Genomic DNA, 27,611 nt, shown 5'->3' with positions numbered 1-27,611 from the left:
GCTATGAAATTACACTGTTATTTATTCAGGTAATTAAACTTGGGGATCAGAAACACTATGCTTTAAATCACTGTGTACTTTGGGAAATGCTTTTCGAGACCCAGAAAGAATAGTAAGCTGGATTTCAAGCAATTGTTTCTAAAAATCAGTTTACTTAAGGATGTACCTGAAGTATGTGCATCAATATTTACTTCCTACTTATTGCATTATTTTCCTCCTTAATTTTAGAAACTTGGAGGCTCAGACCCGGGTTTAATGTGCCCTTCACTTATTCCTGAGCTACAAACAGTAATCAAAGAAGGTGGTTCATGTATGGTGCTCAGTCAGCCCATTCCACTAGGCAGATTGGTTGTCAGAGGTCTCGATCCACTCCACATGTCAGGTGTGTGTCTATTTTCATCATTCAGCTCATCTGATTGCTATCCCAGAGTTTTATGTTGGCCTTTTTTGGTAACACGACATGAATCTAATTTAAATCTTCATGAAAGATAATACTGGGTTCCTGTGTAGCTAAATATCACTCACTCTACAGGCTACTTATGGAAAGAGTATTGGACTTGCTTCCAATGTTTGGATGACCCAGCTCTGCCACTTGCTAGCTGTGTGACCCTGTGTGAAGGTACTTAAATTTTCTAAGCCACAGATTCATCTTGGTAAAATCAGGATAATATCTACCCCAGTGAGCTGTCATGAGAGTTAAATGAAATAATGCAGGTAAAGCACTCAATAAATGATAGCTATTATTAGGATTGTTATTCTGTTAACCATTTTTAGTACTATTGCTATTGTTAAAGCACTGGTAAACCATGACATGCTATGCAAGCAAGCCTAAGATATTTTATTGCAATTGCTCTATAGAAAAATGCCAGAAATAAATACATAAATATGTACATGTACATACATATACACATATACATCATGTGTATAGATCAGAAATGTATATTTTTATTTTTCAAGCATTTCCTGAGCGTCTCCTGTGAACCAGGCACTCTGTAAGTGCCCTGGAGTTACAAAGATGGAGCTCTCAGAGCAATGAAAGATCAATAAATCCTGTCAGGAAAGCCCTGGGCCTCAGAGGGACTTGAAGGACATTCTGGCCTACTTAGTACTGGGTGGGTGGCAGCAGTGTTCAGAAGGAAGCATCCATCATTCTTTCTTGGGTACAGGCTCCTAGAAGACCAGCAAAGCCAGGCAGAGCGGAGTGCCTTCCTGTCCCAAGGGAGGAGCAGGAAAAGAGGGAGCACCATCCATGTCCTGCAGTTCCCACTCCAGCAGCCAAGCCCAGAGCACCAGTCATTAGCACAGGACCTGCTTGTACTCAGCAGAGCCACATTACACAGTGAATACACCAATGAATAATAATAATAGCAAAAATTCACATCATTAAGTTATGTAAGTTGTATATTTAAATGTTTAACTCGTGAATGGATGCAAACTCTCTCCCCAAGAGCAGCAGGGCTCCAATGAGGGGAAACCTGTATCCAGAACTAGAGTCTTCTGCCTCTTTTGTCTATTCTTTCTGTGTCTACTAAGATTTGCTGAAAAGCAACTGGGCAGCCCTTAAGGCCTCTTAGATCAGATTTGGCACGGACCAATCACTGTCACAGGCCAAAGTCTGCATAAACCAGAGAGCTTTCCCGAGCAAGCCTAAAAGGGGGCATCTCAGAGGAGCACAACCTTCTTACTACAGTGGCCATAGTTAGAAGATTCTGCCATGATAAACGGATGTGAGTGGAGGAAGGTGTCAGATCCCCCAAGCAAGAGAGGGAAGCAGCATGGGCTCAGGTCAGCCACAGCCCGGCCAGCCAACTGGACTTTATGGGAAATCTGACATCACAGGATTCCCTTAGGAGATGCATGTTTTTTCTCCTGTATTCCTTTTTCTTTTTCTTTTTAAATAAAATCAATACCTTTTTAAAAACCATACTTCCACCATCTTTTGTTACTTTTTGACTTGCCACTACCATTTCACTTCTGTTTTTTAAATATTTTTCTCATTGCTCTGGTGGTTAACTGTTCAGACACAGTGCATGAGGTAGAATAGCTGTAGAGTGAGAGTGTGAAGTGTGAAAAAAGAAGAGATTGTGCTTTGGAGTGACAGGGACCTAGTTTCAAATCCTGGCTATATTATTCACAAGCTGTGTGACCTTGGAAAAATTCACCTAATCTGTGCCCTTATTTGTAAGTGGGAATTAGTTGACCCTTTTTTTTTTAATTGAAGTATAGTGGATTTACAGTGTTCCAAGTATACAACAAAATGATTCAGTTATACATACATATATATTCTTTTTTAGATTGTTTTCCAGTATAGGTTATTACAAGATATTGAACTTAGTTCCCTGTGCTACAGAGTAGGTCCTTGTTGTTTATTTTATATATAGTAGTGTGTACCTGTTAATCCTAAATTCCTAATTTATTCCTCCCCCACCTTTCCCCTTTGGTAACCATAAATTTGTTTTCTATGTCTGTGAGTCTACTTCTGTTTTGTAAATAAGTTCATTTGTATCCCTTTTTAAAATTCCACATATAAGCAGTATCATATGATATTTGTATTTCTCTGTCAGACTTACTTCACTTTATATGATAATCTCTAGGTCCATCCATGTTGCTGTAAATGGCATTATTTCATTTTTACGGCCAATATTCCTGTGTGTGTGTGTGTGTGTGTGTGTGTGTATGTATGTATATACACATACATACACATCACACACCACATCATCCTTATCCATTCATCTATCGATGGACATTTAGGTTGTTTCCATGTCTTGGCTACTGTAAATAGTGCTGCTGTGAACACTGGGGGTGCATGTAGCTTTTCAAATCATAGTTTTTGTCTTTTCCAGATATATGCCCAGAAGTAGGATTGCTGGATCATATGGTAATGCTATTTTTAGTTTTTTAATGAACATCCATACTGTTCTCCATAGAGGCTGCACCAGTTTACATTCCCACCAACAGTTTAAGAGGATTCCCTTTTCTCCACACCCTCTCCAGCTTATTATTTGTAGATATTTTGATAATGGCCATTCTGACCAGTGTGAGCTGGTATCTCATTGTAGTTTTTATTTGCATTTCTCTGATAATTTGTGATGTTGAGCATCTTTTCATGTGCCTGTAGCCATCTGTGTATCTTCTTTGGAGAAATGTCTATTTAGGTCTTCTGCCCATTTTTTGAGGGTTGTTTTATAAGTTCTTTGTATATTTTGGAAATGAATCCCTTGTCGGTCACATCATTTGCAAATATTTTCTCCTATTCTGTAAGTTGTCTTTTTGTTTTATGGTTTCCTTTGCTGTGCAAAAGCTTTTAAGTTTAATTAGGTCCCATTTAAAAAATTTTTGCTTTTGTTTTCATTACTCTAGGAGATGGATCCAAAGAAATGTTGCTGCAATTTATGTCAGAGAGTGTCCTGCTTATGTTTTCCTCTAGGAGTTTTATAGTATCTGGTCTTACTTTTAGGTCTTTAATCCATTTTGAGTTTATTTTTGTGTATGGTGTTAGAGAACATTCTAACTTCATTCTTTTACAATAGCTGTCCAGTTTACCCAGCACCACTTATTGAAGAGACAGTCTTTTCTCCATTGTATATTCTTGCCTCCTTTGTCGTAGGTTAATTGACCATAAGTGCTTGGGTTTATTTCTGGGCTTTCTATCCTGTTCCATTGATCTTTGTATCTGTTTTTGTGCTGGTACCATACTGTTTTGACTACTGCAGCTTTGCAGTATAGTCTGAAGTCAGGGAGTGTGATCCCCCCCCAGCTCCATTCTTCTTTCTTAAGATTGTTTTGGCTATTTGGAGTTAGTTGACCTATCTTATACAGTTGCTGTGTTGTTTAAATGACACAAAAAGGAAAAAAATACATAGCACTGTGCCTAGTACATAGTAGGTGCTGAATAAATGATGTCAACTATTAATTGTTAATCATTATATTAGAACATCAGAGAGAAAAAAGCTATTCCTGACCATTTATTATCTCCTTATTTTATTTTCTAAGCCTAGCCATACCAGGTCCTTTTGTTTATTAAGCCCTTAGTAGCCATATTACAAACTAAACAGATGAGGGATACCTTAAATAACTGAGAACTACAGTTACAATTTTGAGGAACATGGAATCTGAAATCCAACCAAGAACAACAACCTGATCTTTAAAGCCTCACTTACTACAGGGAATTTATAAAGAGAAAAATCAGGGAGTAAAACAAAAACAGCCAGATCTTTTTTCCAGAAAGTCATTTTAATAGGTTTAAGTCCTCTCATCCCAGAGAAGCTGGACAGAATTTCATGACCTTGACAGGCTTTGTTGTGGTAGAATTTAGGAATTATGAGGTTCACTCTATTACAATCTGTAATAGTGAAGTAGTTCTTGCAGTTAAGAAAATAAAAGTCTCACATTTGCTTCGATTCTGAAATGAGGCCCAACTTGCCTCAGTGAGTCTGAATTAAACCCACAAACTGGGCTTCCCTGGTGGCGCAGTGGTTGAGAGTCCGCCTGCCGATGCAGGGGGCACGGGTTCGTGCCCCTGTCCGGGAAGATCCCACATGCCGCGGAGCGGCTGGACCCGTGAGCCATGGCCGCTGAGCCTGCACGTCCGGAGCCTGTGCTCCGCAGCGGGAGAGGCCACAGCAGTGAGAGGCCCGTGTACCGCAAAAACAAAACAAAACAAAACACAAACTTCAAGGAACAGAAATAATGAGTGTGAGCAAGCATCAGCTTAATGGTCATCCAGGAAGAGTCAGTGTTCTCCTCCTCCTCTCTGAAGTACTTGTTTGGACCCAGAGCCAGCCCTGGTTTGGTTTTGTTTGTTCCTGAACATAAATTGACTGTAGAAAGAATGTATAGGCTGCAAAATTTTATTCCTGGTGCTGTATAAATAATTCAAGGAAGAAGCTTTCATTTTAAGAGCTCCAGCTGTATAAAAAGAGGAAAATCTGCTCTCCCAGTATCTCCTATCATTTCTTTAAGAGACCAGCTAGGAAATGACAGAACAGACTGTTTCTTTTCAAACACAGAAACCATGCCAACATTTTTTGTTTTGTTTTACATTTCACATAATTTGGTGGATGTTGGATTTTATTTGAGTCCGTTTTTTTGGCTTTTCTTGGACTGCTGTGAAGCATTCAGGTGGTTTTGTATTTTTGCTACATCTTACTTGTTTAACTGTTGTTTTGATGTGACTGCCCTTTAAGTACAAAAATAAAACATTTTTAAAAGGAGTGGTGGAGGTCAAAGAAACAATGATTGTATTATTTTTCATATTTGTATTATCTATATTTTACACACACAAAATCTACCTATTATGCTAAGCTTTTTCCTTGGGAAGGAATACATTTTCCATCACTTAAGCCATAAATGCATTTCCTCAAGCCCCAGAAGTCATTGGCTAAGGAAGAAAAGGTTTTCATATTTAAGTGGTCTCTCTTTGGACATAGCAGTAAAGTCTTGGTCTTGGAATCAGATTCTTTCTTAATCGACATAAACCTCCCACACTCATTAATAAACAAAAATCCAGGTTCATGTACTGAGGAACTGGATTTCATATTAAATGCTTTGGCTTTTTGTCTTTAATCTTTTTCTAGTCTTTGGGCTGAGAAATTCTTTCCTCATACAACATGAAAACAGCTATCGACAGTGTATAGCAGCATTCTTATTACAAGCCCAAACAGAAAACATCAAGGTATGTATTTCAATTTTGTAGGTTTTGATTCTTCAGACTTAAGGAAAAAAATCTCACCCCAAGCTCATTAAGGAACAGTGAATGGAAAGTTTTGTGTATTTTCCTCTCCTGCTTTGGGAAGGGGGGAGGTTGGAAGGAGGGGAAGGATATGAATATCTAGACCATACCAGGCTCAGAAACCTCAGAACTGACCATCTTCTTACATCCCTAGTGTTGACACAGCCTCCCTCATTTTTTCCTGTGGCAGAAGCTCAAGAGCTGCCTCTGACTTCTGGGAGGTCTGTAGGAAATGGGGGAAGAACTGCTTTGGATTGCATGCTTGATTTTTAAGATGCTCCGATCAATTTCCAAAGCCCCAGTATGCACACAGTATGATGCCAGCTTAAGTGAGGGGCTCCTGCAGAAATGAACTGTGTCAAGTCTTCTCTTCACCCTTTGAAACTATGCTACTGTTTTTACAGCTATGGAGCCGAAGAACAGCTGCCTATCTGACTCTGGTTTCTTTATCTTAGAAGTTTCCATTTTTTTCTTTCCCCTGGTAGGCTTTCATCAGGGCAGCAATGTGGCCAGACAATTAATGGAAGACTACATTATTTTCAAGGAGTCAGTTTCCTCCCTCAGTCTGTTTTTCAAGTTATGCCACTGATTAAGAACTTCTGTTACTACACAAAGTGGAAATTCAAGAAATTCAGCTTTCAAACTACTTATATTCCCAGTATTCATCTTTGTAATTAGTCGTCATTGACTATTATGGTTACTCACAATTGTTTATCCAACTTGCATACCATATTCATCTAATCCATTTGCATTTTCATATGTGATTAGAGATATTTATGATATATTCGATTTAAGAAAGAAAATGGGAAACATAGGCAAGTGTTTTAAAGAGCAAGTCAGCAAATACAAAGGAAAATATTAATCCAAATATGTGAGAAATTTAACATTCTCTTCTCTCTATATATTTTTCTTTCTTAACAGAAACATGGATTGCACAATTAACAGCAGCAATCTCTTGCTTCACCAAGAGTCAGGAAACCAAGAAGATGTCCATATTCACTTTGCCTGCAGAATCCTTGGAAATTTAAGGACCCAAAACAAGTGGCACACCTTTTTACACATTGGGGATTAAGGTATTCTTTCATTCAAACTTGTAACACTTACCTAGTGATGCGCTAAAAGAAAATGTGCATTTTAAAGAAGTTCCAGAATTTAAGCTAGGAAATTTCTCAGCGTAGAGTAATAATGGCTGCAACAAATTTGAACCAGAAGGAATTTCTTGGTAAGTGTATACATGCTGATATCCAGACTACGTTATAATGCTTCAGTCAGGCTTGCAAGAGGGGTAAGGGAAGTATGATGCTATTATAATTCGTAAAAGGTGAATAATCAGGTAAATGCAGTATCAGGAGGAAAACAATGCCCACTGCTTGCATCTGATATGAATTCTAGCATCTTACTTTGTGTATATCTGTAATGAAACCAAGTTTCCTACGTGACTTATAAATCAGCCTTACTGCTCTACAGCCCTACCTCATATAAAGCTTGATTGCTCTTTTAACATACTAAGCAATGAATAATAAGGTCTCCATCTTAGTAGCAGTTTTTAAATTCCTAGTCGCCAACAGTTTATTTATCTCAGGTATACTTTATATAACTCTTAACATGGAAGGAGAAAATCCCAAAGACTAAATTTCATTGTTTTAAGAAAGAAAAAGCAAATATCTGTTCCAGTTTCACCAGTTAACAGTTTTACTTGGGAAATTTCATAGAAATAGTAGGATATCTTTCTCTAAATCTCACTTTTTGAAGAACAGTGGAATTTGTCATAAAACTTCTTTCTGGTTTTGAGTGTGTGTGTGTGTGTGTGTGTGTGTGTGTGTGTGTGTGTGTGTGAGAGAGAGAGAGAGAGAGAGCACAGTACAGTGACTTCGTCTTATTTGGCAGGACTTGAAACATCGTTAGAATTTCTTAAGAAAGAGAGCTTGAACTATTATCATGGTGGAATATACTATTAACTGCATGTAAGGAACTAGTTCTTATAGTCAGATTATATCAAAAGGAAATCCACAGATTTCAATTTCAGACATGATACCTTTTGCAGTTTCCAAAATGGAAGTAGTAAATTTATCAACTTGGACTGCAAGACAAATTATACCTTAACTGATCTCCTTAAGCTGGAGAATGGGATAGAAAGGATGATGCTTGGGGAAGTCACATGCACAGTTAATTCTTTTAGAAAAATGTGATTTCACCATGTAAACCAGGAAGTATAGACAAGTGCAGCATAACAGTTATTTTCAAGGGCCAAGCACCATTAGAATGGAGGGTCACAGCCCATGTATAATAATGTCATATTTATTAGGAGTAGTGAAAATGAAAGGGAAAATCAGGAAGGCAGTAACTATGGTCAATGCCTAAGAATAAATGAGAAAAAAAGGCAATAGTACAGGAGAACAAATTTCAAGTGAGTTCTTAGAGATGAAAAATATGTATTTTTTTAGAAAAAAATTAACAATTGTCTTGCAAGGATTTCTAGATATCAGCCAACTTAGGAAAAGAGCAATGGACTAGGTGATCTCCCAAGATTCCTTTTAGTCTGAGTCAGTAAACATATATTTGTTTATATGTATAAAAACTATTTTCTCCCTTAAATCTCATTAAAGGGAGAAAAAGATTGACTAAATTAACATGTAAATTAGTTAAGATGTAAAACAGCTTTAAAAATATTCAATATACAAAGAAGTATAGCACTTCTGTATTCACTGCAGCACTAGTCACAATAGCCAAGATATGGAAAAAACCTTAATGTTCACCAACAGATGAGTGGATAAAGAAACTCTGGTACGTACATACAATGGAATTCTATTCAGCCTTGAAAAAGAAGGAACTTCTGCAATATGAAACAACATAGATGACCTTGAGGACATTATGCTAAAGGAAATAAGTCAGTCACAGAAAGACAAATACTGCATGATTCCACTTATATGAGATTTCTAAAATACTCAAATTCATAGAATCAAAAAGAGTGGAATGGTAGTTGCCAGAGGCTGGGGGCAGGGGGAAATGGGGAGTTACTAATCACTGGGCATAAAGTTTCAGTTAAGCAAAATGAGTAAGCTCGGGAGATCTGCTGTACTGTACACTTTTACAAGAGTTGTCAAGAGGGTAGATCTCATGTTAACTGTTCTTACCACAATAAGATAAACTTAAAAGAATATACTATGTATTTAAAGTGAAATTCTATAAAGCTCACAAAAGAGCATATCTAATATATTAAGTGCTTGAGGATATACATGTTATTGTCTTCAGAGGGAAACACAGAGTAAAATGAAAAATCACTTCTGGAACTTTGGTTCCCAGGGGAAAAAAAATCAGTTAAAAAGCAATGGTACATTGAGCCTTTAAATGGTCACCTGGGTATTAAATGTACAATGAAAGAAGAGATTAATATTGTTTAATATTTTTTAGTTTTGCTAATTTTTCTCAATAATGAACGAAATGAAAAGGGGCTGTCTCGAACAAAATAGCATTAGTAATTTCTCTTGAAATATGAACTTAATTACTATTCTTAGTTGAACATTAAAGCACACCCATTGTGAGGTTGGGCTTGACATATATATATATACACTATTAATACTATCTATAAACTAGATAACTGAGAACCTACTGTATAGCACAAGGAACTCTATTCAGTGCTCTGTGGTGACCTAAATGGGAAGAAAATCCAAAAAGGGGATATATGTATACGTATAGCTGATTCACTTTGCTGTACACTAGAAACTAACACAACATTGTAAAGCAGCTGTACACTAGAAACTAACACAACATTGTAAAGCAACTATACTCCAATAAAAATTAATTTAAAATAATAAAGCACACCCATTGTCTATATCCAAGTGCAAAGTTCTAAATCTGTAAATAAATTAATGTAAAGTGGCTAATCTTTTAAATAGACAAAATAATTTAGTCACAGAATATACTAGAAATTATTTTTAATATCTTTAGCATATTTTTTTAAAAAAGCAACAATTCAATAAAGGATTCTTCCATTGTTCTTTATACAGATTCAAATGTTATATAATTTATCAGTTACATTTATAATCAATAACCTTCCACTCACTGAGTTTAGAAACCACAGTATTTACTGAGCTAAACTCTCTCACAAATAAGGCACAACTACATGATCACAAGTAAACAATACAATGAATCCAAAAACTAAACAAAATATTCATGCAAAAGTATCTACAGAAGTTTTATGAATATATGATCCAGTTCAAGAAGTACAGAATGTCATATACATAACTGCATCATGTTACAGTAAATTCACTATTTCTACAGGGAGAGGACCTAGCTATTTCCAATTCTGCTTTATACAATTTTACATAAATTTAGTAAGTTTATGCACAGTATTCACATTTGCAACAATAACTGATCATTAAAATTCAGGCAAAGGGCAATTAAGACAATAACGTGTGGTACATTATATAATTACAGAATACCATTCATCAAGCTCTTGTCTAGGAATACTAAATTGATGGCACATTTAAATTTTATGGATCAAATCATCCATGGTTTCATAGCCAAAGTGCATTTAAAAAAAACTGCTATAGTCAAATAGGTCATGAATATCAAAATATATGATCATAATTTGCTTTCCACTTAAAAGCTAAACATCTTTATGCAAATGCAAGGTTAAAAAAAAGTGGCTTTAAAGTTCCCAAAACTATAAAATAATCATAAAGCCTCTTCAAGAGAGATGGGGAACTAACAAATTTGGCAGTTACTATGTAACACTACTGTGAAGAAACTATTAAACTAGCTAATTCCACATTAAGAGGTAGTTGAACAAAATTACACACTGCATTGAGGTTGTTGTGTTTGTTTCCCTCTTCAAAATAAACAAATCCTATACCAGCAGCTTTGTCTTCTTTCTACTAAAAATTCTGTAGGTGTAGGTGTAGTTTAGTATACACTAACCCAGCAAGACTTGATTTTAACTCACGTTTCTGTGCTTGGGTTTAGAATTTACTAACAGGTGATGCCAATAGGCTTTGCATTAGAGCTGAGAGCTGGGACTCCATATGTGCCAGCTCTAAATCACTGACAAATAGTACCAGCAGACATCTAAAATGTCGAACCAGTAAGCACTCAGAAGATGACTTTTTAATTAAAAGAAACAGAAAACCGTTTAATTTTTGTTTCCAAAACACCTTACTGGTGAGATTAATAGCAAAATATTGTTTCATTTCTAAATATAATAGCCTAATTATTTGGGGCCTAGGAAGTGAGATTAGCTAGATGAAAAATAGAAAATCACTCAAATACATATGGTTATATTTGTTGTCCCCACAATTTTTTATGAATATGGGGGTGGGGGGACAAGACAGGGATAGGCCTTCAGTGCACCCAACTGGGAGATGAGTGAACAAATATTCTAAGCCAGAAGAATTCCCGTAAAGTTTCATATCATAAAAAAGTAATAACAATGGTGCTGTGAATGTTTTTCCAACATGCTTATTAATTTACTTATAAGTGTAGAATTAAGACTATTTGAAAGAATTTATATGAAAATGCGTAAGTAATTTTAGCTCAATTTTTATTATCCAACTTATTTTTTAATAAAGATCCACTGTATTTCTTCGTTCTATACGCTCAAGGATATATGTTCATCCGAGTCCAGGGACTCAATCAGGGTCCTTAGTAGCCACTGACAACAGAGTTTACTTAAATGGGTTTTTTAAATAATTAAATGAATATATGGCAACCTCTTTGTTTGTATACATTATAGGAAGAGCATAAACATAATTTCAGCATGATATTTGAAAGCAAGTGTACATTATAAACTATGTATTGTAAATGAAATATTAGCTCCCATCCTTCCCTATTACCAAATGATTGCACTGAATGAATATATAGCTTTACTTTCTTCTTAGAGTAATAAACCAATATGAATGAGTTCTCTCTTCAGATGTTCTCCAATTTTCCAAATTAATAAGACTGATAAAGTTCAATTCCATTGTTCAGCATCCAAATAAGCTAATTTTTAATTACCCTCAATTTGCCAGTCTGTTTCAGTTCTAGTTATAATTTGGGGATTCCTAAATACACCTGTTTTTGGCGATACTCTATTATCCAACTGTTATTTCAAGGTAATTTCATAGCATTATTTTTGCAGAGTAAACAGATACCTAGTTGATATGGAACCCCAAATTCAGAACCTTTTAAAATTTAAGTCAAATTTAAAACTTTAAAAAGTTCTTCCCTATTAGGTAAAAGGAGAATATAAAGCAGAAAATATGAAGCAGAATATTTAATGTCTCCTTACCATTTTGTATTTGTTTTCACAGATAAGACTATAGCAATATCAGTTACTAGCTTTAAGATGCAAAATCTATAAAACAATTACAGTGAAGCTGAGCTATGCTTGAGAAGGTTAAACCAAATTACCTTGAAAAAGGCAGATCCATTAAAAAAGCAAATTCACATTCTTGAAGATGCTGGAGAGACAAAATGAGGATATAAAATGAAGGCTAATCTCAGAAGACTTCCCACTTAAACAGAGAATACGACCATTATACAACTTCTTTTATTCACCTTCCAACTGGGGATGAGGGTGGGAAGTTTTGTAGGATTCTTAAGACTATGTGGGAGTTTAAAAGTGAGATAGAAAAAGACAAAAAGAAAAATTAACCCTAATGTTTAAAATACAACCCGAGGATAACCATAAAATAAGCAAATTAATTTTCCAGAGGTTTTCATAAAATCCACCCAAGAGAATTTAATCAATATTGTTAAAATAAAAACCATGTTTGAATTCATAGTTAATATTTAAATATAATCTGTATTTGGAACACTTGAGTAGTAAAATTGTAACATAACAATGCAACTGAGCTATGGACCTGTGTATGAGGGAAAAGCTTTATAGTTCTATGCATTTCACAATGAGAATATTTAATAGAATTAATGTGTTATTGTGCAACATATCTGATATGGTAACATCACCCATGTACATTTCTTGATACTAAATGTGGGAGAAAGAAGTAAGCTATGGAAGAGCATTCATGTCACTTCTGAACAATGAAAGTATATTTAAAAAAATACATTGCTATTTTCCGTCCAAAATTTATTTCCATCCAAAATTTATTTACATTTCATTGGCTACTTCTAAACTTGGCATGAAAGCTATTCCGGAGTAAATGGAAAAAAGTAATGAAAGATGGGCTCGAGTCTCACAAAAATAGAAGAGTTTTACTTGATAACATTCCAAAATATATGAATTCTAATTTGGTTTAGTATTGCAACCACTGTCCAAACCGAATAGTAGTAGTCCAAGATATCTATTAAGTGTATTATTAAAAATCTAATGTTAGTGTAATATTACTCTGAAGTTGCGATAACCCATTATCCTTGCAAGTCATTGAAACATGCATCACAGACACGAACAGGCTTCTTGGAAGAAGGAGTTAAGGCATTTTTGGCTGAACACTCAGCACAGAAGATATTTCCACATTGTCTGCAGTGATGCTGTAAATGACAAAAATTAAACATTTTTAAGCATAAAAACTATACCAAAAGTATTATGAGACTACAAGAATACAGCAAACTTCACTGTGAAGGTATACTAACTTTCAAGGGATTAGCATTTAATAATATAAAATCTCAGTATGTCGATTTAATCCCTTAGTTAATTTGAATGCTTCCTATTTAATCAGATACTGTACTAAACATTTAATATGGAATTTATCTTGGAATTCTCAGAAGAACCTTAGGAGGCATTTTAATGCCTTAATAAAGTGCTTAATAAAGCACTTCTATCAGGTGAAAAATTATTCCTATTTACTAAATGTTTCAGGCATAATTTCTTCAATAGGAATATAAACTTGAAACATCACATAATGGCATTATTTAAAATGATTTTTTTTTTTTTTTTTTTTTGCAGTATGTGGGCCTCTCACTGTTGTGGCCTCTCCCGTTGCGGAGCACAGGCTCCGGATGCGCAGGCTCAGCGGCCATGGCTCATGGGCCCAGCCACTCCACGGCATGTGGGATCTTCCCGGACCGGGGCATGAACCCGTGTCCCCTGCATTGGCAGGCGGACTCTCAACCTCTGTGCCACCAGGGAAGCCCTAAAGTGATTTTTTTATCTCTGCTTTTTTTCCTTTAAGAGAACCCTATGGTGACTAAAACATGAGTTTAATACTGATGCACTGGTTCAGAAAATGATTATCCAAGAGAGTAACTCAGTAGGAAGGTAATAACTGAATTTAAAACTAAAATTGAAACACATACACTAACCAGAAACAAGATTTCATGAAACTTAATTCTATGTAGTTGTAAATTAAAGTTAATAAATGGCAAAACTTTAAAAATCTGTCAAATGCAGGACAATTTCGATGGTTAAAACATTGTCACTGAGAAATAAAATCAAGAACTGTAGCAATATAACAAAACCATTTACCCGTCTCACGGTTACTGAAAAGCCTTTCCCACAGGCCATACAGTTTTGTACTTCATTGTCTTCAGCCCACTTTCTATTCAACGCTTGTGTATGTTTGATCTATTCAAAAAAAAAACAAAACATAATGTTCAGTGCTATAAAGAATGATTGATAATTTCTAAGTTGGTGGCCAAGTTTTAAAATGGATAAAATTTTAAAAATCAGAAATACTTTGGTCAACTTCCATTATCAAAAGTTGTTACATAATTAAGTCTGAATGACAATCAATCAATCAATCAATCAAATCAATCAATCAAGCAAAGCAAAGCAAGTTTTATACCTCAAAGGCATTGGTAATTTCTAACCTTTGGTGATTTCCCATTCATTCTAACCCTAAGGATCAATCCTTCCTTGGAACTCTGAGCATATGATCAGATCACTTCTTTATCACATAGCAACTCATTCCTTTGTGCTCTTCCCAATAATGACAATTCATGAATGATATGGCTCTCTAATCATTGGGGTCTAAGATAAGTTCTTTAAATCTTATATTTAATTACCTGTAACACCTGCAATACTGCTACACAGGCAGTAGCCATTCAAAAGTCTTATTAAAGATGAGATTTATTTTAAATGCTGAAAATATGCTTTTCACTAAGAGGTAAATTCTAGACTAAAAAACTGCCTCATACACCAGGTGACTCACTTGAAGGGACTGATTCTCTCTGCCCAGTTCCTGCACTGCTGCAGTTGTATTATCCAGCTTTCTTTGCAATTCTAGTACTTTGGTTTGAAGCTTTTCTATTTCACCTTCTCCTTTAAGACACCTGAAATAGATTGCAAAAACAATTCATTTTTAAAAAATCATTAAAGACCCTTTCTGAACACAGATAATGAACTACTTTAGTAACTTTAAACATAATACATTAATTTCAACTCTGTTGTAAGGGTTAATTTTTAAATGGCTACTTAAATACCTGCAGGAGCACTTTTCTCAAGACTTCTATTTTTTTAAATGTGGAATACAACAACCTTTTTATCACTTAGCATGGAAATAAACTAATTTTACTAGACATCAACCACCTTTCTAGTAGTGCCCTCCTTTCATCTTGATTATTTTGAACCGTTGCTTCCAATACCGCAATTTCACCCCGTAAGTCGTCCGTCTGTTTCTCAAGCTCACTGACTCTCCGTTGACTGGACTGCCACTCCTTCTTTATGGTGCCCAAGTTTTCATTTAATGCTGTAATCTGCATGGTAAGTTTAGTCTCATTTTCTTCATGCTGCTTCATTCCTACTTCTTTTTCTTTTATTTCGGAAAGCTGAGAAAAGGAAAAACAGTGGGTAAAAAACCTATTACAAAAGTAGTGCAAAAAAAAAAAAAAGTAGTGCAAAATTTAAGTTAGTTGTTGAACTTTAAATATTGGCAACATAAATAATATTACTTCTTCAGGGAAGAAGGCACTGATAAAACTGATTCCACAAACATCTGTGTAATTTGAACTGACAGTGGTCATAACACTGAAATGGTGGTCAGCAAGCCTCTTATAAGATCAAACTAAAGTAAAGCAATTTGAGATTTTCCTTTTTTCCACTAGAACAGGGGAAGAACACATAGTTAGGGATAGCAAGGTGCCCTGGAGATAGAGCTGGCATTTTCTTATGTCTCAAATTCCAAATGCATCCTTTTGTCTCTATCAACCTGCCAAAAAAACAGTACTTCAAATCACTGTGTGAACTTGAAATTGCAGTTCTTCAACGAAAACATTCAGCAGTCAATTTATCTGGGGCTATCTGGACTTAATTCAACAGAGGAAAGCCAGATGCTTCCCATTTGGCATGCACAAGTTAGGGAAGGAAAAGTAGACTTTGGTCATTGTATTCCAAACTGAAGTTTCCGTTCCCCCTTATCAACATTCAGTTTGAACAAACAAATGAGTTTAACATGATTAGCATTCATGCCATTTACCTCAATCTACATAGTTATCGGTTTGTTTGTTTTTCTGGCACTAAAAGTGCCCCCCCCATCATGTTTTATTGAATTTTCACTTATATAAACCAAAATATAATCACAGAATAAAATATTTCCAATCACATGTCAGCTATTTAGACAAATCAGATCTCTTGTCTTAAATCAAAAATTAAATGTTAGGTGAGCATTTGAATCATAATTTTTAAGTAGAAAAATCCTCTCTAACTGGATTAATTTACAAAATCAATTAAAAAACACACCTCCCACCACTAACTTACCAGTTTAGCTTCCTTCTCCATAAATTCTTTCTTCAGCTCATCTTCTTCCTTTTTCATCTGCTCTTTTAGCATTTGCTGGGCTTTCTTCTCCTGTTCAAGGGTTGCCTTTAGGGAATCTACTTTCCCTTGAAGCTCTAATTTCTGCTGAATCAAAAGCTGTTTGGCATCCTTGAGATTTGTTACCTCCTATGAGAAAGTGAGGCCAAAATAAGTCATCCTTTATGGTAAAAAAAAAAAAAAAAATGTAGCTGAAATTTATGCAACTTATTACAATATAAACAAAGAGTTTTAGCCTCTTACAAGAGTCTTAAAGTTCAGTATTTCAAACAGTTGATTAAAAAGGTGAAATATTATGTACTTCCTGCTCAACAATCATTTAAATTCAAGTGATGCTTTGCATGCATATGTTTTGATTAAATTATGTGAGAATTTTCTACCCCTTATTTTCCCTTTCTTCATTTAGGAGGCATTTATTGGTTCAACATTTAGGCATCACACACTGTGTCAGGTTCTAGGGATATATATATAAAGATGAATTATATACAGTCCCTGCTTTAAGGAAGTCACAGTCTGGAAGAACATGATGACATAAAGAGGTAAGTAATTATAAAGCAAAATGGCAAGTATACTGATAGACATAAGAGGTATTATGAGAGCACTCAAGGGAAAATCCAACCTTTCTCTAAGAAAATGACATTTTACAAACACTTTACAAAGCAAATTATAAGCAGTTAATTTTTTCAGGTGGCATGCCAGTCATGCTAATGATAGGAAAAATGTTCTAAACAACAGATTATTAAAGGATTTTAGGAAGAAAGACGATTAAAAAAACGATCCCTTATAATCTTAATTCTAAACTCTTACATATTTTGAAGTTTACTATCTGTAAGCATAATGGATAGCTCTGTCGATTATCACCTCAATAAAATCTAAACTTTTAGGGTTACTCTGCTTTATTCAGTAATTTGAAAACAAAGGTAACATAGTTTCAATATGTGTATAGATATTATGCAACACGAGCACTGTGAGAGCGAGAGTATTTGTCAAAAAACAGCAAAACAATGTGCCTGGCACATAGTATGTCCTAAAATAAATAAATAAAATAAATAAATATGTATACACAAATATTTTTAACAACACTAATACAAAAGGAAAACCAATGATTATCTTCACATACCTTTATGCTTTCTTGCTTGTGAGACTTGAGTTCTTCACTCAATTTAGCAATTTCTTTTTCTTGTCTACACTTAATTTCCTCTATCTCTGCCAATTTACATTTTTCATTTACTAGTTCTTTTTCTTTCAGTGACTATAGAAAAAATGATTTATTAAAAAAAGTTTTAAATTAAAAGTAATATAACAAAAATGACTGCTACTATTTATGACTGTCTCTGCCCCTTCCACCTTAGTTAACTTGAGCAAATTATTTACCTTCTCTTGCCTCTGTGTCCTTATTTATACAATATGAACAATAAGATCGTTATAAGGATTAAATAGTTACAGTAACTATTAAAATTAATAGTGCCTGGCTAAAGTTTAGCTAAAACTACCATCTTATGCTTATTATCATCATCACTATCTTTATATAGGGCGCCTAGGGAGGAGGAGTATACATTATCTAATCTCTATGCCAGGTAGCTCTTTTTAATCATTTTATAGGTAAAGGAGCAAAGACTTAGAGCAGTTAAATAAGCTATTAAAAGTAGAACCATATAACTAAAACAAGATCTGCCTGATCTAAAACCCTTGTAATTAAAGGCCTCTAAACTATAGTTCTGTCAGAATTTTCTAACCTTGAGGCACAAATCATAAATTTCATGCCAGCCTCACCAGTGCCATCGCTACAAAAACATCCACCAATTTTTAAAAATAATTCAGAGGTAATTCCCTGGCGGTCCAGTGGTTAGAACTCCGCGCTCTCACTGACAAGGGCCTGGGTTTGATCCTTGGTCAGAGCAGTAAGATCCCACAAGCCACACAGTGCAGCAAAAAATAAACACATAATTCAGGAACTGCACAAATAAAATACACCAAGAACTTCAGGAACTGTACACTTCAGAATAATATCAGCTGATGGAAATATAAAATTTAAATTATGAAACCAAAAAATGTTTCCTAGAATTTGAATTTCTCATATAAAATTTTAACTGATCTTTAAACGTACTGGTCATAATACAATGCTTTCAACTTTATAACTTAGCATCATTTATATAAAATACACCCCTACTTACCTTTAGAAAAAGCTGGTTCTTAATTTTTAATACTAAGATTCTAGATTTAGTCAGAAAATAAAATACCTTTTCTTTCTGTATATCCTGTAGTGCTTTACTCTGCTCCTTCAATTGCTGTTCTTTCTTTGCTAAATCTTGCTCCAAAGTAGCCTTGGTGGTCTTCAGTTCTTGAATCAATTTATTTTGGTTTCCAATTTGATTTCTATTTGAAATCAAGTCTTCCTGTGCTAGAGAAAGCTTCTCTTCTACAGACTTATAAAAACAATTTCCCCAAATTATTATGTCATTTTTTGGCAAATTTCAACAGAAACATAATAGTTAACAGTTATACATAAGTTATGCGTAGCATAGTGGAAAGTAATATACTTTAAAAAGATAGTAAATGGGCAGAAGACCTAAGAGACATTTCTCCAAAGATATACAGATTGCCAATTAAACACATGAAAGGATGCTCAACACCACTAATCATTAGAAAAATGCAAATCAAAACCACAATGAGGTATCACCTCACACCAGTCAGAATGGCCATCATCATAAAATCTACAAACAACAAATGCTGGAGAGGGTGTGGAGAAAAGGGAACCCCCTTGCACTGTTGGTGGGAATGTAAATTGATACAGCCACTATGGAGAACAGTATGGATGTCCCTTAAAAAACTAAAAATAGAACTACCATATGACCCAGCAATCCCACTACTGCGCATATACCCCAAGAAAACCATAATTCAAAAAGAGACATGTACCACAATGTTCATTGCAAGACTGTTTAGAATAGCCAGAACATGGAAGCAACCTAAGTGTCCATCGACAGATGAATGGATAAAGAAGATGTGGCACATATATACAATGGAATATTACTCAGGCATAAAAAGAAACCAAATTGAGTTATTTGTAGTGAGGTGGATGGACCTAGAGTCTGTCATACAAAGTGAAGTCAAAAAGAGAATAAATACCGTATGCTAACACATATATATGGCATCTAAAAAAATAGTTCTGATGAACCTAGAGGCAGGACAGGAATAAAGACTCAGACACAGAGAATGGACTTGAGGACACGGGGAGGGGGAAGGGTAAGCTGGGACGAAGTGAGAGAGTGGCAGTGACATATATACACCTACCAAATGTAAAACAGATAGCTAGTGGGAAGCAGCCACATAGCACAGGGAGATCAGGTCGGTGCTTTGTAACCACCTAGAGGGGTGGGATAGGGAGGGTGGGAGGGAGACGCAAGAGGGAGGAGATATGGGGATGTATGTATTTGTATAGCTGATTCACTAACACAACATTGTAAAGCAATTATACTCCAATAAAGATGTTAAAAAAGTTAAATTTAAAAAAAAAGTATGTTATGCCCTTCAGTAAGATGATGTAAAAGAGAAAGAATGCTAGATAACTAATTCTCTTGCCTATGCAAAATACTTGTAGTATTTTCCATAGGCAAGTATAAAATATTTAATAAAACTGAAGCAATTTCAAAGCTTCTAGAAATAATCTGTATTTACTAGCTAAGTGATACGAAGAATATCAAATAAGTAGGAACCATATCAAACACACTCAGAGAACATATACATAATGAGAAGATATGGGGAGACACGGGAAGAAAGCAATTTAAAAAGATAGTTAAACGTGACATTATATATGCATACATGTTTTGTAGGATCTATGATGGCCCTTGACATGCTAGAAGGTTTATTTAATAAACAGAAAGGGGTTTTTGTCTTGGGGGAAAAAATGTATTTCAAATCTGCCAACCTGATTAAGTGAACTAAAAGAGTAAAGTCAACCAGACATCTGAGGCTCTACTTCTAACAAGGCCATCACCCCCATCCTCTTAACTTCTCATCTGTGTGGTAGAAGTAGTGCTGTCAGTTAACACAGTCCATAGTTACTAACTGTTCGAAGGCCCAAATATTTCAAGAAGCTGAAGCTGGGGGAAAGAGCAACTTTTTGACTCATTAGGTTTTGATTTGGAGGTGGATATGGTAACAGGTGGGGAATGGAAAATGGCAGGAACCTTGCCACTCAGCTGCTAAGGGAAATAACTCTAAGATGCTCTTCCACCATCTAGAAGAAGTTTATCTTTCTTATTCTGGAGATACAGTTTCTTTGAAAAAAAGGCAGAAGATACAATTCAGGAGGAATCACTGCTATCTAGGCTTGGCTACAGTAAGCATTTGATAAGAATCGATGAAAAATAAATGAAAACCTTATTTAAAGGGCTTTACTTAAGCTTCCTGAAAGAGATTATTCCTTACAAATAACCCAGTTCAGAAGTCTTTTCTGATATAAACCAAATTTCCATTTTCAATAGTTTCCAGTGGAACACTAAAAACTGTAAGACTTCCTTTTTGGAAAAGACTTAAAGTCATCTAGTCCTTTACTAATCAAGCAGCTAAGCTTTAATTGAGTATACTACTAAGGTAGACAGGAGGGTAAAAGATGGTCCTGGACTTAAAGAAGCTGACCATATAGCCTGGAAAACAGAACCAGGGTATAAAATGGAAGTTGTACAGGGTATTAGAGCATTTGCTATGTGCCAAATGCACAGAAAAACGAGTGTGAGTGTATTTTCTGTGGAATGTTTAAAGAAGGCTTTGTGGGCATATTGGAACTGACCTAAGTATCACAAAAGGTGAGTGTGATTTCAGAGAAAAAGAATAAAATTTGACAAAGCCTAGCCCATGCTGTCTATAGCAATTGTAATTCGGTAACAGAGGTCCTGATCTAATGCTAAAGAATACCAACACACTTGCTAGAGCCTAAAAGCAAGAATACCCCCAATCTCTAACCACAGAATTCCAAAGTCCATGGTTTAAATAACAGCCTATAAAATTCTGAACTCACAAAATCCTAGTGACTAAGTCTTTAAAGTCAAGTTCAAAATATGCACTATTTTCTGAGCCAAGACATGTTGTTCTACCTTGCCTCTGAATATTCAATCTATATCATTCAGCAGTATACTGCCGTTTCAAATTTTCCTTTTATCTTTCTTGCTTCAGACTATATTATTTTCATCTGCTCAGCATCTTTTCCCTTGGAGAACTCCCTCTTCCATTAGATGGTTTACTGGGGCTATCTTTAAGCCACCCACTGCCACTGGAATAAGCAAATCCCTGAGTAGATCAAGTACCAACCCTGATCCTGAATACTCCAATCACATTATAGTAATGTAGCAAAAAAAAAGATTTTCTACACTGTTCTGTGGTAGCTATTGGTGGGGTTTTTTTTTGGGGGGGGGTCTGTTCAATTTTTCCCTTTTCTCTTTCAAAATAAAACTTTAAAATTTTTAGTTATTACTTTTTCTTGATGTTTGATGAAATGACATAAAGAACAGTACTAGGCTAAGAAGATTTACATTTAATTCTAAACTTTTTATCCTAGAATTTTCACTTCACTGAGGGTGCAAAATTTACAGTTAAACGCCACTTCTACCTTTCCTGGAAAACAAAGAATAGCACACAGCATAGCCAGTTTGAAATATCCAGTCAACAAATTTCAGTATTTCATAAATAATCCAGCAGATGGGGCTAAAGGCATAGATCAAGGCAGCCGGTCTTCCATTCTACTGGTGTCTTGGTATACACCATCAGCCCACAGATGGCAGCCTTAACTTAGGTGTCATGTTACAAGGTTCTGAACGTCTCCCTTTCTCTCTTATACATAAGGTCATATAATAATCACTGAAGCAAAAGAATGGCTGATCCATTATTCTGGCCTATTATAAATATTACTTGAACTTTCCTAGGAATTTCTTTCTTTTTTAAAAAATTAACCTAAGTAGTTCAGATACCTGTCATTTTGGAAGGATTAACTTCCAAATATCCTATTTCATAAAAAAATAAAATAGGGTATTTTGTCAATATCCTATTTTATTAAAATTTGTCAATATCCTATTTTATTAAAAATTTCAATATCCTATTTTATAAAAAAAATTCTAGTGAAATGATGGTAAAACAATAAAGGGCTACTGGTCTTCCCCAGTGGCATATTGGTTAAGAATCCGCCTGCCAATGCAGAGGACACGGGTTCGAGCCCTGGTCCAGGAAGATCCCACATGCTGCAGAGCAACTAAGCCCGTGCACCACAACTACTGAGCCTGTGCTCTAGAGACTGAGAGCCACAACTGCTGAGCCTGTGTGCCACAACTACTGAAGCCCAAGCGCCTAGAGCCCATGCTCCGCAACAAGAAAAGCCACCGCAATGAGAAGCCTGCGCATCGCAAGGAAGAGTACGCCCGCTCACCACAACTAGAGAAAAGCCCACACACAGCAACGATGACCCAACGCAGCCAAATTAATTATTTTTTTTAACAAAGGGCTATGAATCAGAAGAACTGAGATCCAATCATCGTTCTGTTATTGTGCAAACACTAGGCCTGTCACTAACCAAGCAGGGCCTCAGTTTCATCTGCAAAAGGAAGCTTTGAAGAGAGTCTATCCACGGCCTCTCAACAGTTGTTAAACTCCACACAGCCTTATCCCTCTGTCTTTCTCTTCTTGCCCACGTTTACATTTGAATTTTTCTTTTGTGTATAAAATTAGAACATGATGTAGCTTTCGGGCATAATAAAAATAATTGTTGGCTTAATGAAAAAAATACTGATTTAAAAGATCTAAGTCTTATTACTGTGTTATGCTCTTAGGTAAATAATACATCCATATGAAGAAAAAACATGATTTCTACAGAACTTCTGCTCAGTCATTAGGTTTCATCTTCTCTATCACCTCAATGTCCTTTGAATTCATGCACATTCTGCATCCTTACTACTACCAGCCCGAGCTGTCACCATCCACACTTGGACTACCACAAAGTCTCCTCTCTCATCCCAACGTTCAGCCACGTTCCCCTACAATCCATTCCTTCTCCTGCAGCCAGTTATTGGCCTAAAATACAAATCCGAGCACATCCTTTCAGTGGTTCCCTCCTGCCTTTAGGATAAAGTCCAAACTCTTCCACAAACCCTCCCTGACTTGCAACAGTATTGTAAAGGAAAACTAATAATAATTTAAAGCTACTTAGAGAATATAGCAAGTAAGACACTTTCTAAATGTCAGGTGGTATTTTTTTTAAAGAACTCTTGCTAATTGTGAACTTTATATATATATAATATCTACTGTTGGCCCTATGAAAATTCTTTTACCCAGTCTCCTGTTTCTTTGTCAGATCATTAGTCACCACTGATTCCTTCACTTCCTTGCACCCTGTACGTTATTCAGCCCTTTTGTTTCATATTCTCTCTCCCATTAATCTCTTCTGTTCCATCCTCTTTAACTCCAGTTCTAATCAGCTCACAGCTAGATTACTGGAGTTTATGGAGGAAGGAAGGGAGATAGCCTCTTAACTAATCTCCCCAGCACTAGTTTACGCCAGATCCAAACCAAGCTGCTATCTATAAACCAGTTCCAGGTTGTTACCTAAATTATACCTTCTTCATTTTATTCCTCTGCTTAGACTCTTCATCCCCCCCGCAACCCAATATAAAGTCCAGTCAGTCGTCCTTGCTAGGCATCTAAGATACCTCACAGTTTGATCCCAACCTTTTTAACTTGAACTTCCAAACACAAAGCAGCACTCTAGCAAGACAATTATGGTGACTGCCTCCTGGCTTTGCTGGTTCCCATTGCTGCACCTTTTCTCAAATGTGCCCCTGAGTGAACTGATCTTTCTCAGGACTCTCTGTGTATTCAAATTCTTATATCCTTCAGGACCTGGCCCAGTCCTATCTCCTTCATAAAGCCTTCCCTATAGCAGCCTATGAATAAAGTGACATAGCATATTTATGTATATTACATATAAAAATATTCTGTGATTTTCAACAGAACTTTTCAATAAGGCATTTTAAATTAAGAAACAAAAACCCAAACATAGGAAAGAATCAAAAAGCATACTATTTCACTATGACAAAAAAGAGAAATGGCTGGGGCTTCCCTGGTGGCACAGTGGTTGAGAGTCCGCCTGCCAACGCAGGGGACACGGGTTCGTGCCCCAGTCTGGGAGGATCCCATGTGCCGCGGAGCCGCTAGGCCCGGGAGCCATGGCCACTAATCCTGCGTGTCCGGAGCCTGTGCTCCACATCGGGAGAGGCCACAACAGTGAGAGACCCGCATACCGCAAAAAAAAAAAAAAAAAAAAAAAAAAGAGAAATGTCTAACTCTTCTGCGAGAGAATACAAATGTTCCATTTCACTTAGAGAATTGATACCTTAATGCTACATAAAAATTGTTTACCCTTTTTCCATAGCCTTCATTTTAGTAAAAATGATACTTTAATCAAACAGTATCGCCAAGGACAGAATATCCATATATGTTTAGATAATTAAGGTTAAGTTTACTTTGAGCTATAATCTAATTTTAATCATTATGCATTCCAGTAGTCTTGGAAAGTTGACTAATATATAAAACTGAAGTTAATATTGCTTGACAAGCAACTGTAAAATTGCTTGCATTTTCACAAGTGGTTTACATTTAAAACTCCTTAGATTTTTTTTAGGGCTTCCCTGGTGGCGCAGCAGTTGAGAGTCCGCCTGCCGATGCAAGGGACGCAGGTTCGTGCCCCGGTCCGGGAAGATCCCACATGCTGCGGAGCGGCTGGGCCCGTGAGCCATGGCCGCTGAGCCTGCGCGTCCGGAGCCTGTGCTCCGCAATGGGAGACGCCACAGCAGTGGGAGCCCCACATACCGCAAAAAAATAAAAAAATTAAAAACTCCTTAGATTTTTTTAACAGCAGTCCGTTTTAAAAGTTATTTTTTTTACATAAAGGCAGCAAAGTCCTTAGATAAGCCAATGTAGCAATTAACAATTTCCAAATTATTTCTATTAAAGATGTTATTTTTAAATGCCTGTATTTACATATATATTTTGTTATATAAAACAATTTAAAAAGCATGTTTCTCCAAATATAATAATTCAACAGAAAAGAAGCATGGTATTCCACAAATACTAACATTCCTGTACCCATTTGGGTTTCAAATCAATCATTAATGAATGTCTACAAACAACTTACTGGTTTTTATGATATATAATATAGTTCACTATACCTTAAGATCTTGCCTTGTGGCAAGAAGTTCAGATTCCTTCCCATAGAAATCAGACTGAAGCTGTTTTAGACTTTCCTGACTTTTTTCATAGGTATTTTGTAACACTGATATTTTCTGTTTCTCTGCTGCAAGTTCCTGTGCTGCTTGTGTTGACTGCTGCTGTAGTTTATTCTCAAGTTCTGTCTGAAACATACAATAGTTATTTAAAACAGTATGCATACCAAAAACCAGTTACAAATATAGAATGAAATCCACACAACTAAGATTCCTAAGAACAAACTGAATTGTAGTTATGCCCTAAAATTCTACTTTAATAAAGTGTAACTTACCTTATAGTTACAAAATTAAAGAATTACAAAATTCAACAAGTCCTAATTTAAAAGACAAAAAACGAAACAGCAATTAAATAAAGAAAAAAGAATTTCACTGAGAATCCCAAGTACCAAGGTCTCAGGAGACTGAAAGTAACAACTACATTCTGATGGAAGATACGGTGCTGCATGCTTTAAAAGATGATATAATTTAAGGTTGAACTATGGGAAATTTCTACACGAAATAATTAAAAAGCCATTACTAAGTTGAAGTATACTGTTTCTACTCCTTGAAATTCAAGAATAACAAGAAATTTCTACAGGTCATCTTTATTAACATCAAGGCAGAAGAAGAGAAGAAAATGTTGCAAAGGTGCAACTCCTCTAAACTCTAAACCTTCAGTCTTTAAGAAGATTCAGGAGATATGCACAAATTATGACATAAATAAAATATATGTAAGCATAGCATGAAAAGCACTTGGCTTTTAAAATAAATACACTTCAATGAAACTGCTGTTGAAGTCATCAGCGACCCCCTTGTTCCAAAATCCAGTATTCATGCCCTTGTCCACATCTCATTGAACATCCCAGCAGTCCTTCAAACAGTTGATGATGCCCCCTCCTAGAAACATTCTTCAACCTGTTTTCCAGGACATCTTGTGTTTTAGGTTCTCCTCCTACCTCACTGGTCATTCCATCTTAAAATCTTTTACTAGCTCCTCTCTTGTTTGATCTCTCAATACTGTGTGACCCCAGGGTTCAGTCTCTAGCCCTCTTTTATTCTATATACAGTCTCTATTTAGAAGATCCCAACTAGACCCATTTTTATTAAGAATATATAAAGTACTGTAGTTTACAGCTAGGCTTGAAATATCTTTTTAGGATCTGTTAGGAATAAGACTGATATTGTATTGTGTGTAAACTGCACAATGTGGAAAGCAGATATATCTGTGCAAAATCTTTGCCTCTGTGCTGTCAGTGTGATGTGCTTTCTGCATGGCTATATACTACTAGTGATTTATCAAAACTTCTAAAACTTAAATTACATGGTAAAAGATCTGTAAGAGGCTGCCTAAGTGTTATTTGGCACATAAAGATAATAGTAGAAGCTGAAGACATGATTGCTATATTTCAATGTTTATTCCCACTCAACATATTGCCTTCTAAGCTTTCTTTTTTTGTTCAAGGCATGATCTTAAAGATATGTTTAAGTTAATGGACATAATGCAGGGTTCCTACACTGTATTGGCGTATGTTGGTGGCCCTCTGTGCCCTAGATATATGCACACAGGGTGCAGGTAAAAAGCTACAAAGTGAAAGTTGGTTTGGATCCTCTTCATTTCGTTTGTTTAGCATTTCTGTTATTTTTCTCTACTTACAAGTATTCCTGTGAATAAATCCTTGTTAAGTTTATTAAAAAGTATTTTAAAAAATATTGTTTATTTACAATTGACTCCTGAATTTATGTCTCTAGCTCCAACCTCTCTGCCTGAACTCTGGGCTCATTATATCCAAGTACTTCCCTGACATCTTCACTTGAGTGATTGATAGATAATCTATCAAGTAGAAATCTTGATTCCTTACAACAACCCTCCTCCTGAAAAACATGCTACTTTCCCCAGTAAATATGGCCATCTATCCAACGGCCATCTATCCACTTGTACAAGCCACAA

General features: G+C 35.8%; 2 protein-coding genes across 2 annotated transcripts in view; one reads left to right on the top strand and one right to left on the bottom strand.

Moving 5' to 3' along the window:
• PLEKHG7 (pleckstrin homology and RhoGEF domain containing G7) overlaps positions 1-7,389 on the top strand; it is a 95,979-nt gene extending 88,590 nt beyond the window's left edge. The window contains 3 exon segments of the mRNA XM_032646926.1: positions 229-382; positions 5,577-5,678; positions 6,653-7,389. Of these exon segments, the coding sequence (XP_032502817.1) occupies positions 229-382; positions 5,577-5,678; positions 6,653-6,759 (363 nt within the window). The 3' untranslated portion in view covers positions 6,760-7,389.
• Positions 7,390-9,649: 2,260 nt separating this feature from the next.
• EEA1 (early endosome antigen 1) overlaps positions 9,650-27,611 on the bottom strand; it is a 142,159-nt gene continuing 124,197 nt past the window's right edge. Inside the window, exons 22-29 of the mRNA XM_032645166.1 lie at positions 25,628-25,810; positions 18,659-18,844; positions 17,539-17,670; positions 16,362-16,547; positions 15,195-15,433; positions 14,818-14,938; positions 14,133-14,231; positions 9,650-13,198 (exon numbers count right to left, since the gene is read on the bottom strand). Coding sequence (XP_032501057.1) covers positions 13,076-13,198; positions 14,133-14,231; positions 14,818-14,938; positions 15,195-15,433; positions 16,362-16,547; positions 17,539-17,670; positions 18,659-18,844; positions 25,628-25,810 — 1,269 coding nt within the window. The 3' untranslated portion in view covers positions 9,650-13,075. The remainder of the gene's footprint in view (positions 13,199-14,132; positions 14,232-14,817; positions 14,939-15,194; positions 15,434-16,361; positions 16,548-17,538; positions 17,671-18,658; positions 18,845-25,627; positions 25,811-27,611) is intronic.

This window comes from Phocoena sinus, chromosome 10 (assembly GCF_008692025.1).
Source record: "Phocoena sinus isolate mPhoSin1 chromosome 10, mPhoSin1.pri, whole genome shotgun sequence".
Classification (NCBI taxonomy): domain Eukaryota; kingdom Metazoa; phylum Chordata; class Mammalia; order Artiodactyla; family Phocoenidae; genus Phocoena; species Phocoena sinus.
This window is presented reverse-complemented; position numbering and strand designations above follow the sequence as displayed.